The 13336-nt window shown below is 38.3% G+C and overlaps 2 protein-coding genes across 2 annotated transcripts; one reads left to right on the top strand and one right to left on the bottom strand.

The window, feature by feature from the left end:
- Positions 1 to 407: 407 nt before the first annotated feature.
- smim19 (small integral membrane protein 19) lies at positions 408 to 3152 on the bottom strand. The gene is made up of 3 exons (XM_053631698.1): positions 2928 to 3152; positions 1696 to 1820; positions 408 to 1586 (listed from the first exon to the last, which is right to left on the bottom strand). Exons 1-3 carry the CDS (start codon positions 3056 to 3058, stop codon positions 1528 to 1530), a joined length of 315 nt encoding a protein of 104 aa, XP_053487673.1. The 5' UTR covers positions 3059 to 3152; the 3' UTR covers positions 408 to 1527.
- Positions 3153 to 3549: 397 nt separating this feature from the next.
- On the top strand, positions 3550 to 13293 carry si:ch211-175m2.5 (uncharacterized protein LOC568697 homolog). The gene is made up of 5 exons (XM_053631696.1): positions 3550 to 3699; positions 7719 to 7880; positions 8069 to 8168; positions 8286 to 8416; positions 10895 to 13293. Exons 1-5 carry the CDS (start codon positions 3646 to 3648, stop codon positions 11183 to 11185), a joined length of 738 nt encoding a protein of 245 aa, XP_053487671.1. The 5' UTR covers positions 3550 to 3645; the 3' UTR covers positions 11186 to 13293.
- Positions 13294 to 13336: the final 43 nt, after the last annotated feature.

Raw genomic sequence — 13336 nt, 5'->3', positions numbered from 1 at the left:
AACACCTTCTGACCAATCAGAATCGAGAACTCGATTCGATCCTTACCGACATATCGAGCTGTAAGCAGAAACTGTGATATAACGACAGAACACCAGGTTGTATATTTATTCAAACCTGAACATTTCAGACTGCTTCAGGTTCCGTTCTTAATAAATTAATTGCAGAAGCGAGTAACTGAAATGGTTGTTGCAGCTGGTGTTCAGGGGTTAAAAGAAAGAAAAGGAAACATGTGATTCAGTTGTCCTGAATGACTAAATTCTCAAAATCCCCATCCATCCCAGTTTCCAGACCGACCTGACACAGCTTGTGAAAGAAGGAAATGGTGTCTGACAATAATGCAGTGGTTCAAGTGTATCAGTTACTCCAGGAAATAGTTACTTTAAATTGATGACATTCACATAAACAACCATTTTTCTTTAATTACTTTATTTACACTTTGCTTTTTGCTAGAATTTTTCCTTCTTTTTAAAAGGGGCGTGTCTGTCTTAATCTGTTTTCATTTTAACAAAATGTTATTTAACCATGTGAATTACCCATGTTGTTCTTTGGGAAACAGAAGAACAAAAAAGCTAAGGTTCTGTCACTTCTGGGCCAAAAAAAAAAAAACAGCCCAAACTGGCACAAATATATACATATGTTAAGCTGTTAATGGTCTTAACAAATCACTGGTCAGGAATTTAAAAAGACTTAAATGAGGCGTGATGTAGAGGAATTCTAAATGAAAATGACTCATCATAGAGACTATTATTATTATTATTATTATTATTATTATTATTATTATTATTATATAATACATAAATTGTACAGGGCAAAACTGCTATTACTTCAAATGGCCACCAGAGGGCGACATGAGTCAGACCTGGTTTTTCAAAACACATTACGTTTCAAATGTAAAACATTAAACAAAATCTTAATAAAAAAAATAGAAAATGTTGATATTACACCTTATCAGTATGAGGAACTGCAAATAATTTAAGTATGCTTTCTGAAAAACGGCTGAGCTCCATCCAAATCCGTACACTACCAAACAAAAGTAAACCACCATTTAAACCTATTAAACGGGACCAACCATATAACCTATATATTTATATTCGTAAATTTTTTAAAGATAACTGTAGAAGGACGACTGCATTTCTAATCATTGATATTCATCCAGCTGTAGAAACAGGAATAATAATAATAATAATAATAATAATAATAATAATAATAATAATAATAATCTGGCTAGTCCATGAACCTGCAATACTGAAAAACAACCACTAGGTGGCAGCAAATGCTCATAATTCAGTCGTGTCACTTATACGAGGTACTTTTCTTATTCTATATCGCTCATTTTCCACTTTTAAACAATTGTGAAAAAATGGGCGCTCTGTGTGTGTGTGTGTGTGTGTGTGTGTGTGTGTGTGTTTTTTTTCAACTTCTGGATGACCAAAGAAATCAAAATGCTGCAGCTGAAATATTTTCCACATAAACATCACTACAACGACACACAACTTCTTCACATTAGTGTAATCACTTGGGTTTGTTCACTCCATCGACAGCTGCACACATTCCTGCACCTGGCCCTGCTGATCAAACTTTCGGGCTACAAAGATAAACAAGAGAAAGGGTTGGTTTTTTTTTATTGTTGTGAAAGCGTTGACGTTGAATTAGTCATGTAAAAGAGCAGGTTATCAGGTTAGTGTCTGACTCACAGAGAGAATACATCTCCAGCTGCTGCCTGAGCCGCACTTTCTGCAGGCTGTCGTAGAAATTCGGCTCCGGAGCAGATCCCACCGCGGGAGGCATGGTAAAGATGCGCATGATCTTCCTCTTATTCCTGCGGAAATAAGAAATATGGAAGAAAAAATGCTGAAACACATTAACATATTATTCAGATGTTAAATATCTTGTTTAGGGGGCTGTTTTCTGCGTGAAAATTAAATTGAATCCCCAAAACAGATAAGTACATGAGGGGAGGTTTATGATTCATGATGTAACAAAACTAAGAAGTACTACATGCCCCTATAAATTATTTCATCACTGAAGTGATTATAGCAGAATTTCCCAAAGGTTTTTTTTTTTGTTTTTTTTTACAGTGATGGAAATCATAACCCACTATTATCAGAGTTATTAGATTTATTACTGAGTTCACAGTAACTTGAATTAAACAGGTTTATTCCAAACCTCATTAACTCGCGTATCAATGAAACAAGTATCGCATGAATAATGTCACTTGGATCGAGTGTGTTCTGTTGGAGGAAAGGTTAATTTATTTTACAATTAAAGAGACTATACATGTTTGAGAATCATTAGCTTATAGTATTTAATAGAATTTCTATATTTTACTGATTTATTCAAACTATGAATACCAGTGAAGCATGGTGGTGGTTGCATCATGTTGTGTGATAGTCTCTTGGTTATTCCTCTAGGCAAAGTTGTATGTTGTGCCATGTTCTGTGGATTTAATAGTGATCTATCACTACATATCTTTTATAAGTAAACCCTTACTGATACTTTTCCAGAAATTTGTTCCTGACAGGTTTTGAGAGCTTTTTGGTTTTCAGGACGCGGTTTGTTTATTCACTCAACTAATTGTGTAATTTCTGACATCAACCGTTTGCATCAGGACTAATCGAGATGTTTCACAATTTGTATTTGTAAATTAACTTTGCTGTTGATTTGAATATTCTGGAATATTTTGTGCACGTTCATGAGACATAATCCTAATGAAGTCCATTTCAGTTCCAGGTTGTAAAACAACACAATGTTGACAAAGTTCAGTGAAGGGAATATTCACGCAATATTTAACGCGCTACAAAGACAAATGAATAAATAAATAAATAAATAAATAAATAACAACCATGCATTAGTGTATATGTATTAATAGTCACTGTAGGTTATATTTATATACATATGTATATATATATATATATAATGGTCTTACTTCCTGGCGTACATCAGCAGTGCAAAACTGACCAAAATAACCAGCAGGTAAACATTAGTCGCTTCGTTCCACGCTTCATGCACGGAATAATCCAGAGATTCTTCATTAGCCATCGCTCCAAATCCTCCCATTACAAGCCCAAACACAGAGCTTAATCAGTCTGATTAAAAAGAAAATATATAGACTGAAAAGTCACAATTTAGCAAAACAAAACCCTGAATTCACTTCCTGGATGTGAACGTAGCAGGAACATAAACTTCCGGGTCGCTCACTTCCGCTTTGTCAAAACTAAAGTCTGACTATTGTTGTTTAATTAGACGCAGAGGCTTTCTTTGATTCTTCAATGATTCATTTGTAAAGCTATATTCACAATGTATAACAATATATAATAACACAGAAGACAAACAGGGATGTGTGTGTGTGTCTCTCTGTCTGTAGTTAAAGTTGAAGACCTAACAGCTAAACGAACTGTGACTTTTATTTTGCCTCCTCTCTTTTTCGCAGGAAGTGAGATGCGGAACCTGGAGTTAAATATATTCACCGTTCCAAAAATACGATTGGTTAAAGGAAAGGGGGCGTGACAAAATCCTGCGCGCTGATTGGTTGTGCTCTAGCTCCACCACAAAAGAGTGTGCTATTTTGACATTGATTTTGCTTGTGGACTTTTTAGCTCGCAAACTTTCCAGCTCTAGTATTTTATATTAAAATAAGTTAGGAAATGTTGTGTCGCGGTGTCATGAGGGTCGTTCGACCTTGTGCTATGGGCTTGTGGGTAAGGATTGTACTAATCATTTCGAGCATGAGGCTAGAATAATATATTGCTTTATTACCTGCTAATAACCTGTCTAATGCTGGTTTCTTCTTTGTTGGATTATTAACAGTGCTACGCATCATACCTTGTGTTAACCTTGAATTTAAATAGCTTTGGACTTGATTACTTTGTATCACTCTCATGTCTAAGTGTAGTGTTTGCCAACTTATTTTAGGATGATGTCATTCTGATTTTTATTATAATCCACCATATTGTGTTTTTCATATACTGTAATTAGCAGTAACATTGTAAACATGGCCGTGTATGTGATCAGGATTCTGCTTACAGTTTTCCCAGAACATTCTGGAAACGTTTGTTTTTGGTTCCTGGAACGTTCTGGTACCTGATATTTTGTTTTCCAGGAACGTTTTCTTTACGGAAATGTAACGTTCGTGTTATTTTGCGAACTATGATTCAGAGAACGTTCTCCTAACATTCCTATAACCTTTAAATAACATTGCACTAACTCAGGATGGCTGGGAAAAAGTTCCTAGTAATGTTAGGGGAAAACAATCAGAACCATCCCTGTACTTACAGTATCTCACAAAAGTGAATACACCCCTCACATTTTTTCATCTTTTCATGTGACAACACTGAAGAAATGACACTTTACTACAATGTAAAGTAGTGAGTGTACAACTTGTGTAACAGTGTAAATTTGCTGTCCCCTCAAAATAACTCAACACACAGCTATTAATGTCTAAACCGCTGGCAACAAAAGTGAGTACACCCCTAAGTGAAAATGTCCAAATTGGGCCCAATTAGCCATTTTCCCTCCCCGGTGTCATGTGACTTGTAAGTGCTACAAGGTCTCAGGTGTGAATGGGGAGCAGGTGTGTTAAATTTGGTGTCATCACTCTCACACTCCCTCATACTGGTCACTGGAAGTTCAACATGGCACCTCATGGCAAAGAACTCTCTGAGGATCTGAAAAAAAGTATTGTTGCTCTACATAAAGATGGCCTAGGCTATAAGAAGATTTCCAAGACCCTGACACTGAGCTGCAGCACGGTGGCCAAGACCATACAGCGGTTTAACAGGACAGGTTCCACTCAGAACAGGCCTCGCCATGGTCGACCAAAGAATTTGAGTGCACGTGCTCAGCGTCATATCCAGAGGATGTGTTTGGGAAATAGACGTATGAGTGCTGCCAGCATTGCTGCAGAGGTTGAAGGGGTGGGGGGTCAGCCTGTCAGTGCTCAGACCATACGCCGCACACTGCATCAAATTGGTCTGCATGGCTGTCGTCCCAGAAGGAAGCCTCTTCTAAAGATGATGCACAAGAAAGCCCGCAAACAGTTTGCTGAAGACAAGCAGACTAAGGACATGGATTACTGGAACCATGTCCTGTGGTCTGATGAGACCAAGATAAACTTATTTTGTTCAGATGGTGTCAAGCGTGTGTGGCAGCAACCTGGTGAGGAGTACAAAGCCAAGTGTGTCTTGCCTACAGTCAAGCATGGTGGTGGGAGTGTCATGGTCTGGGGCTGCATGAGTGCTGCCGGAACTGGGGAGCTACAGTTCATCGAGGAAACCATGAATGCCAACATGTTCTGTGACATACTGACGCAGAGCATGATCCCCTCCCTTCGGAGACTGGGCCGCACGGCACTATTCCAGCATGATAACGACCCCAAACACACCTCCAAGACGACCACTGCCTTGCTAAAGAAGCTGAGGGTGAAGGTGATGGATTGGCCAAGCATGTCTCCAGACCTAAACCCTATTGAGCATCTGTGGGGCATCCTCAAACGGAAGGTGGAGGAGCACAAGGTCTCTAACATCCACCAGCTCTGTGATGTCGTCATGGAGGAGTGTAAGAGGACTCCAGTGGCAACCTGTAAAGCTCTGGTGAACTCCATGCCCAAGGGGGTCAAGGCAGTGCTGGAAAATAATGGTGGCCACACAAAATATTGACACTTTGGGCCCAATTTGGACATTTTCACTTAGGGGTGTACTCACTTTTGTTACCAGCCGTTTAGACATTAATGGCTGTGTGTTGAGTTATTTTGAGGAGACAGCAAATTTACACTGTTACACAAGCTGTACACTCACTACTTTACATTGTAGCAAAGTGTCATTTCTTCAGTGTTGTCACATGAAAAGATATAATCAAATATTTACAAAAATGTGAGGGGTGTACTCACTTTTGTGAGATACTGTATAACCTGTTACTTTAGTGTTACAAATCTAGTTGGTTGTCATTTGGCCCCTGTTACATTGTGCATTATGATTCAGAGAACATCCATGTAACATTCATATAACCTTTACCTAACATTGCGCTAACTCAGGATGGTTGGGAAAAAGTTCCTGGGAATGTTTGAGGGAACCAAACATCTGAACCATCCCTGTACTTATAACCTGTTGCTATAGTGTTCAGCATTCAAACATAACACCTGTTCAAGTAAATGAAAACAAACCGATGGTGGTGTTTTCCATGTAAATTACAAATCTGACCGTAAGAGTACTCTAGTGTTTCAGCATGAAACATAACGAATAAATGTGAAGTCATAACAAAAACAGAAAAAAGATGATCAGTGTAGTTCTAGATTTGGTGTTAGGTTATAGAAATGTCCTGAAATGATTAAAGGACAGGATGTGAGTGAGTCAGTTCCTTTTTCCTGCTAACTAAGCTATTATCAGTCTTAACATTTGACTAACATTAACAAAATGATTAATATTGAGCTTCTAGTGGGTTATTAATATTAATGACTAATCTTCAGGAAGTGCTTTATCCTGGCCAGGGTTGTGATGGATCTGGAGTCTATCCCAGGAACACTGTGTATAAGATGGGAATACAGTCTGGATGGGATCCCAGTCCATCACAGGGCAACAAGTATTCACACGTTTATTCATGCCTGGTAGGGATTTAGCATAGCAAAACTACCCACAGGCATGTTTTTTTGGAGTGGAAAGAACAGGAATTGGGAGCTACAGTGGGCACAGGTTTGCCAAAATTAGACAGTTTAAGATTGGAAAAACGCCGCCTGGTCTTTTTTTAGTCTTCAAACTGTCCAGTTTCAGTGAGCCTGTGCCCAGTGTAGCCTCCGATTCCTGTTCTTGGCTGACTGGAGTGGAACCCGATGTGGTCTTTCACTGTTGTAACTCATCCACCTCTAGGTTCGTGTGCATTCTGAGATGCTTTTCTGCTCACCACGGTTGTAAAGCGTGGTTATTTGAGTTGACCATAACCCTAGCCTTGTCAGCTTGAACCATTCTGGCCATTTCCCTTTGACCTCTCTCTTCAACAAGGCGTTTCTACCAACAAAACCACTGCTCACTGGATGTTATTTGTTGTTGTTGTTTTTTTGTGTCGCTGAGATCATATGTTCGTCCATTCTGATGTTTATTATGCACATTAACTGAAGCTCCTGACCATGTTTCTGCATGATTTTATGCATTGTGCTGCATAATAGAGGTCAACCGATTGATCAGTTTTGCCAGTTAATCGGCACCGATAACCGATTGCTGGAATGTTCCATTATCTGCAAAAATCCACGTCGATCGTTTTTCCTGGCTGCGTCCATTGCAGGAGCAGCTGAGTAAGGTCCGCTGTCGTTATACAGTACAAGAGCGGCCTCTAGAGGCGAAAAAATTTTGTTGTGTTATTTGAAGTGTTTTTTGATCCATTTTGGATGTCTCTATTGTTATGTTATTTGGAGTGTTACCTTTTGGTTCAGGTTGTCTGTATATCTTTTATTTACTTTAATATTTATTAATAATTAATATATTAAGACTTTAGCTCCAACCATAATCATGCCCAGCTGACCATCTAATCATTGGCGTAAGAAGTTCTTGATCATTTAAAACAGGTGTGTTCGATTTAAGTTGGAGATGAAACCTACAGGAAGGTAGATCTCAAGGAAGAGGGTTGGTGACCACCCCTATAGAGACTAACAGGACTTGAGTAATGTTGCTGCCATGTTGGCATGATAAGCTCAAAACAAACAGTAAACTCCCCTGTGTTTAAACCCTTGCAGTCCAGTCTCAAGCTGAAGGACAACAGGGTGTGTCACAGGACACCAGTCAGCGTCCGCCACTGCAGCAGCAGCGAAGAGGAGAAAATCAGCCGCTATCCTGTGCCTTACAAGAAAAACCTGCCCTATGACATTGTGGAACTGATGGAGGAGGTTGAGATGAAGGTAGGGAACCTAGTCATCTCCCCCCTTACTTTCTGTGTGTGTGTGTGTGTGTATATATATATATATATATATATATATATATATATATATATATATATATATATATACACACACACATATATATATATAAAATGTACGTGTGTGTGTATTTGAGGAATAGTAATATATAATATGACATCCTTTCCCAGGGTGGCTTCCTGCCAAACGTATTCAAGGTCCTTGCTCACCGACCCGCCGAGTTCCGAGCTTTCTTCGCTTATTATAATTTGCTCATGAACAAAGAGACTGGTATAAAAACAGACATATCACACACAATGGATTATGATTTGTATTTAATTATTTAGTAAATAGTATTTAGTAAACTGTAGATGCATTGTGCCTTTGTTTTTTTTTGTTTTTTTACAGGAGGTTTGTCGAAGGCAGATCGGGAGTTGATTGTGGTGGCAACCAGCGCCTTTAATAACTGCCTGTACTGCGTCGTATCGCACAGTGCACTACACCGTATCTACTCTAAGAAGCCCAAGCTAGCTGATCAGGTGTGTGTGTTCTCGTTTCTTTCGTTCATTCTAATTTTTGCTTGTTTTATGAGGAATTGTTGTAGTTGCCTCATCCATATAAGTCTGTGAACCTCCCAGATTCCTCACAGTAGGCTCTCTTACATTCTTTAATGAACTAAAAGTAACCAGTGGTCATTCCTTCCTCATGTACGTTATCATCTTGACAAATGTTATTCTAACTGTGAGTCTGTTACTTTGAGGTAGCTAACAGTGCTTTTCGAATGAAAATTGTGAATTGATGATCTCACGCATGTTAAAGTCATGAGAGCACTATTGCTAGGCAACTGGGAAATACAGCCAAATTCTTAGCATAAAGTAGCCGAGCATAAGAGCCAGATTAGTCAAACATTACTCACAAATGCTGGAAATATTAATATTTGTCTCAGATTGGAAAATTACATAGAACGACTTTTTTTTTCCCCTCAAAACAATTGCACTGTAATTGCACTTGCAAACAGAGCCTCAGATGGCTTCACCATGTTGAACTCCAATCTTATCAAAAGATTCTGAATGCCAAAAAAAAGTGAGCCGCTTATCTAGAAAACAACATGTATACAAATGTATAGGGCTCACTAATCTTAATTGATGATGTAACTCGTGACGGCAGCTGCAGAATCAATTCTGAGGTCTAGAGAAACATTCTGTGTGTCAGTGTACAGAGAACTGCACCCTGCAGCAAGACAGTGACCCAGAACACACTGCCAACACAACCAAGGACTTCATCAGGGGGGAACGTGGAAGGTTTTAGACTGGCCAAGTCAATCACCAGTTGAGAATGCATTTCATCTCCTGAAGAGGAAACTGAAGGGAGGAAAGCCAATTAATCAAATGAGACAAAAATATTACACTTGGGTCATTTATTTATTTATTGAGAAATGATCAAATTCACTCAGATTTTGTGAGTGGCAAAAGTATGTGAAACTTTAGTTTCAATATCTGGTGTGACCCCCTTGTGCAACAATAACTGTAAATAAACGTTTGGGGTAACTGTTGATCAGTCCTGCACATCGTCTTGGAGGAATTTTAACCCGTTCCTCAGTACAGAACAGCTTCATTCTGGGATGTTGGTAGGTTTCCTCAATGAACTGCTTGCTTCAGGTCCTTCCACAACATTCCTATTGGATTAAGGTCAGGACTTTGACTTGTCTATTGCAAAACATTAACTTTATTCTTCTTTAATCATTCTTTGGTAGAACGACTTGTGTGCTTAGGGTCGTTGTCTTGCTGCATGACCGACTTTCTTTTGAGATTCAGTTTGCAGACAGATGTCCTGACATTTTCCTTTAGAGTTCATTAGTATAATTCAGAATTTATTGTTCCATCAATGATGGCAAGTCGTCCTGGCCCACATGCAGCAAAACAGGCCCAAACTATGATACTACCACCACCATGTTTCACAGATGGGATACGGTTCTTATGCTGGATTGCAGTGGTTTCCTTTCTCCAAACATAAGGCTTCTCATTTAAACCAGAAGTTGTATTTTGGTCTCATCTGTCCATAAAACATTTTTCCAACAGCCTTTTGGCTCGTCCACGTGATCTTTAGCAAAGTGCAGAAGGGCAGCGATGTTCTTTTTGGAGAGCAGTGGTTTTCTTCTTGCAACCCTGCCATGCACACCATTGTTGTTCAGTGTTCTCCTGATGATGGACTCACAATCATTAACATTAGCCAATGTGAGAGAGGCCTTTAGTTGCTTAGAAGTTACCCTGGGTTCCTCTGTGACCTCGTGGACTATTACACATCTGGCTCGTGGAGTGACCTTTGTCGGTGGACCGCTCCTGGGGAGGGTAACAGTGGTCTTAAATTTCCTCCATTTGTACACAGTCTGATTGTGTAAACTCTTTAGAGATGGGTTTGTAACCTTTTCCAGCCTGATGAGCATCAGCAAATTTATCTTTTTCTGAGGTCCTCAGAAATCTCCATTGTTTGCGCCATGATACACTTCCACAAGCATGTACAGTGAAGATCAGACTCTGATAGATCCCTGTTCGTTAAATAAAACAGGGCTCTCACACCTGATTGTCATCCCATTGATTGAAAATACCTGACTCTAATTTCACCTTCAAATTAAACTGCTAATCCTAGAGGTTCACATACTTCTCCCACTCACATATGTGTAATATTAGATCCTTTTCCTTAATACATAAATGATCAAGTATAATATTTTTGTAATATAATTGGGTTCTCTTTGTCTACTTTTAAGACTTGTGTGAAATTCCGATGTTTCAGGTCATATTTATGCGCATATATAGAAAATTTCAAACTGTCAAGCACCACTGTATCATGAAATGAAAGCTGAAATTCTGACCTGTCATCTCATTCATTCGTATTTTGACCTCAAAACCAAACATCTTCAATGTATAGCAAAAACAAAAGAATTGGCCTTACATTTCCAATACTTTCAGACAGGACTGTATAAGCTGTTTACACACAGCTGATTTTCTCTTGTCCCGCAGGTGGCAGTGAATTATAAAGTTGCAGAGCTTACTGCACGGGAGCGAGCCATGCTGGACTTTGCCCTGATTGTGTGTCGCAGTGAGACAGTAACAGACGAGCACTTCAGCTCACTCGAGGCTCAAGGATTTGATCGCGAGGATATCTGGGACATCGCTTCCATCGCCGCCTTCTTTGCCTTGTCCAACCGCATGGCGCACCTCACAGACATGAGACCCAACACAGAGTTCTACAACTTGGGCAGAGTGCCTCGAGACAAACGTCCACCAGGCACAGAGAACGACAGGTCATAGAGCAAAGTAGTGGTAGAGTAGACATGTGAATGAAATATCATCCTCACCATACCTGAAGAGATTTCCATGATAAACGATACATCACATTATTTAGGTTTGTTACAGAATTGCGAGCCAAACCAGGGGCTGAATGGTATTTTTATTGAACTGATAACTTATTCAACCAATAAACTGAATCATTTAGTAGTACATTTGGTCAAATCTAAAAAATTTGTTTGTAGGTGGTGTTGGTCAATGTTCTAAAAGGATCTATAAGAGCGTATTATGATATTCATTTCTTGTGGTATTGATATAACATTAAACCATTAGCCTTAGAGCAGAGGTTCTACAGACGTGAAACTAGGTCTAATCCTTTTCTCTTAAATTGCTCATAGTTTATCGGCCAATTGGCGCAACCAGATACATGCGTATTGTGGATTTTATATCCCTGACCCTAAAAAAATGAGCTGTGAAATGTTATGAATGGGGTCATTTTTCAGTCTGTCAAAATCTTAAGCCCTGTTCAGATGGGATTAGTTTCACAAGGGCAGGTGGGGGTTATGTAATCACTACTGGTGTATCTCTGGAATCCAAGTCCATCATTGCACCTCTAGATTATCATTTTTTTTAGTAAAGTTGTGTGTAAATATTTGTATAAGTCAAACTGAACAAAAAAGTTTTGGAAACGCAGATTTTCTTAGTACTTGCGTGTAGATAGTATGTCGATCACCCATAAAGTGTAAAACACGTTCCTGACAGAGCTCATGTGCATTTATTGACGCCCACAAAACTCCATAAAAGGTCAATTGCACAGACGGCTGGGAGCACGAAATGAATGATGAGGGTAAAGGCTGAAAAACTGAAGTTATTTTGACTCACGAAATATTTGATAATTATATAATATAAATAATAATATGTGAGCGCTAAATCTTCCATCCATTTGTTTAGGGCTGTATGCAGACAGACTGGCCCGTCTTCTGTTTATACGGTGCCATTTCTTTTGTCATAATCGAATGATAAATTTACACACGCTCAGGAGCACGAGTAGGATCCGAACGTTTTTTTGGGGTTTTTTTTGTTTGTTTTTTTGTTTTTTTTTAACGAATTTACAAGATTTTCATGGAAACCAAATTTCTTGTGTAAACACTTGTACGAACGATTTCTGAATAAATTCGTTCTTATCCAGCTTGATAAATGAGGCCCAATGTCAGGAATTGGAAAGATTACACCATCTTATACCTAGTATCAAATGAGCAGTATAAATAACCCCAGGTAATATACAGTATATCCCTTCGAAACTGATATGTTGGTAAAAATTCTGTTTTTACCAACAACAAAAAAAAGAGGTTTTGCACTTTAAAGATACTCCAGAAAGTGCTCTTTTGTATTTTCTCCCACCAAAACCAAACCAAAACCAAGTACTGGCCTCGTTTAATGCTATAAAATATCAACAGCATTTAAAAGGACTTTAGAAGTGAGGTCTTCTTCTAATAATAATAATAATAATAATAATAATAACTATTATTATAATTATTATTATAATTATTGTTGTTATTATTATTATTATTATTATTATTATTATTATTATTATTATTATCATCCGGTCTGAATAGTACTTTGTTCTGTCTGTCTCTCCTGCTAATTCCTGCTAAGCAAGGGCTTCTGGGTGCTGTAGGTTTTTATGTAATACTGATCCAAACAGATGATGCAACAGATTTCAGGTGACTTAAGATAAAGTTTTATAATCCCCAAGGGAGTACATGTTTTACATTTTTATAACATTGTTAACCCAATGTATTTTTCTAAACTGTGTTTCTTCTTAAACTGAGCAGATTTGTGGGTTTAGACATAAAAACGTAGTCCAAATGTTACATTTTATGGCCTACTCTAATATCTTTCAGGATGTTTTGCTTAAAAAAGACATTCACATCGACACATGTTCTAGAAATAGCTGTGTATTATTAGAATTGTTTCACTCAACCAAAACTAAAGGATCTGGCTTTATAAAACTAGTAATGTTTAGACAAAGGAGAGGATCTGATGTGTACTGGATTAAACAAATACTCTGAAATATATATGTGAAATATATATTACATTTTATATCTGAATAAAACGTAATACATTATTAATATGCCTTGCACTGTTAAAAACTCGAGATGGTAGTCTTAAGTA

Source organism: Ictalurus furcatus, chromosome 8, assembly GCF_023375685.1.
Source record: "Ictalurus furcatus strain D&B chromosome 8, Billie_1.0, whole genome shotgun sequence".
NCBI lineage: Eukaryota > Metazoa > Chordata > Actinopteri > Siluriformes > Ictaluridae > Ictalurus > Ictalurus furcatus.
The sequence above is the reverse complement of the archived record's forward strand: the minus strand, read 5'-3'. Positions and strand labels throughout refer to the sequence as shown.

What these genes read in the sequence shown, in the direction of transcription:
- smim19 (XM_053631698.1), bottom strand. Translation starts at nt 3,058, where the DNA reads ATGGGAGGATTTGGAGCGATGGCTAATGAAGAATCTCTGGATTATTCC. An exon ending in CTGCTGATGTACGCCAGGAA is followed by an intron (nt 1,821 to 2,927) that starts GTAAGACCATTA and finishes TTATTTCCGCAG; the next exon opens with GAATAAGAGGAAGATCATGC. An exon ending in GCTGGAGATGTATTCTCTCT is followed by an intron (nt 1,587 to 1,695) that starts GTGAGTCAGACA and finishes TTATCTTTGTAG; the next exon opens with CCCGAAAGTTTGATCAGCAG.
- si:ch211-175m2.5 (XM_053631696.1), top strand. Translation starts at nt 3,646, where the DNA reads ATGTTGTGTCGCGGTGTCATGAGGGTCGTTCGACCTTGTGCTATGGGC. An exon ending in GCTCATGAACAAAGAGACTG is followed by an intron (nt 8,169 to 8,285) that starts GTATAAAAACAG and finishes GTTTTTTTACAG; the next exon opens with GAGGTTTGTCGAAGGCAGAT. An exon ending in AGCCCAAGCTAGCTGATCAG is followed by an intron (nt 8,417 to 10,894) that starts GTGTGTGTGTTC and finishes CTTGTCCCGCAG; the next exon opens with GTGGCAGTGAATTATAAAGT.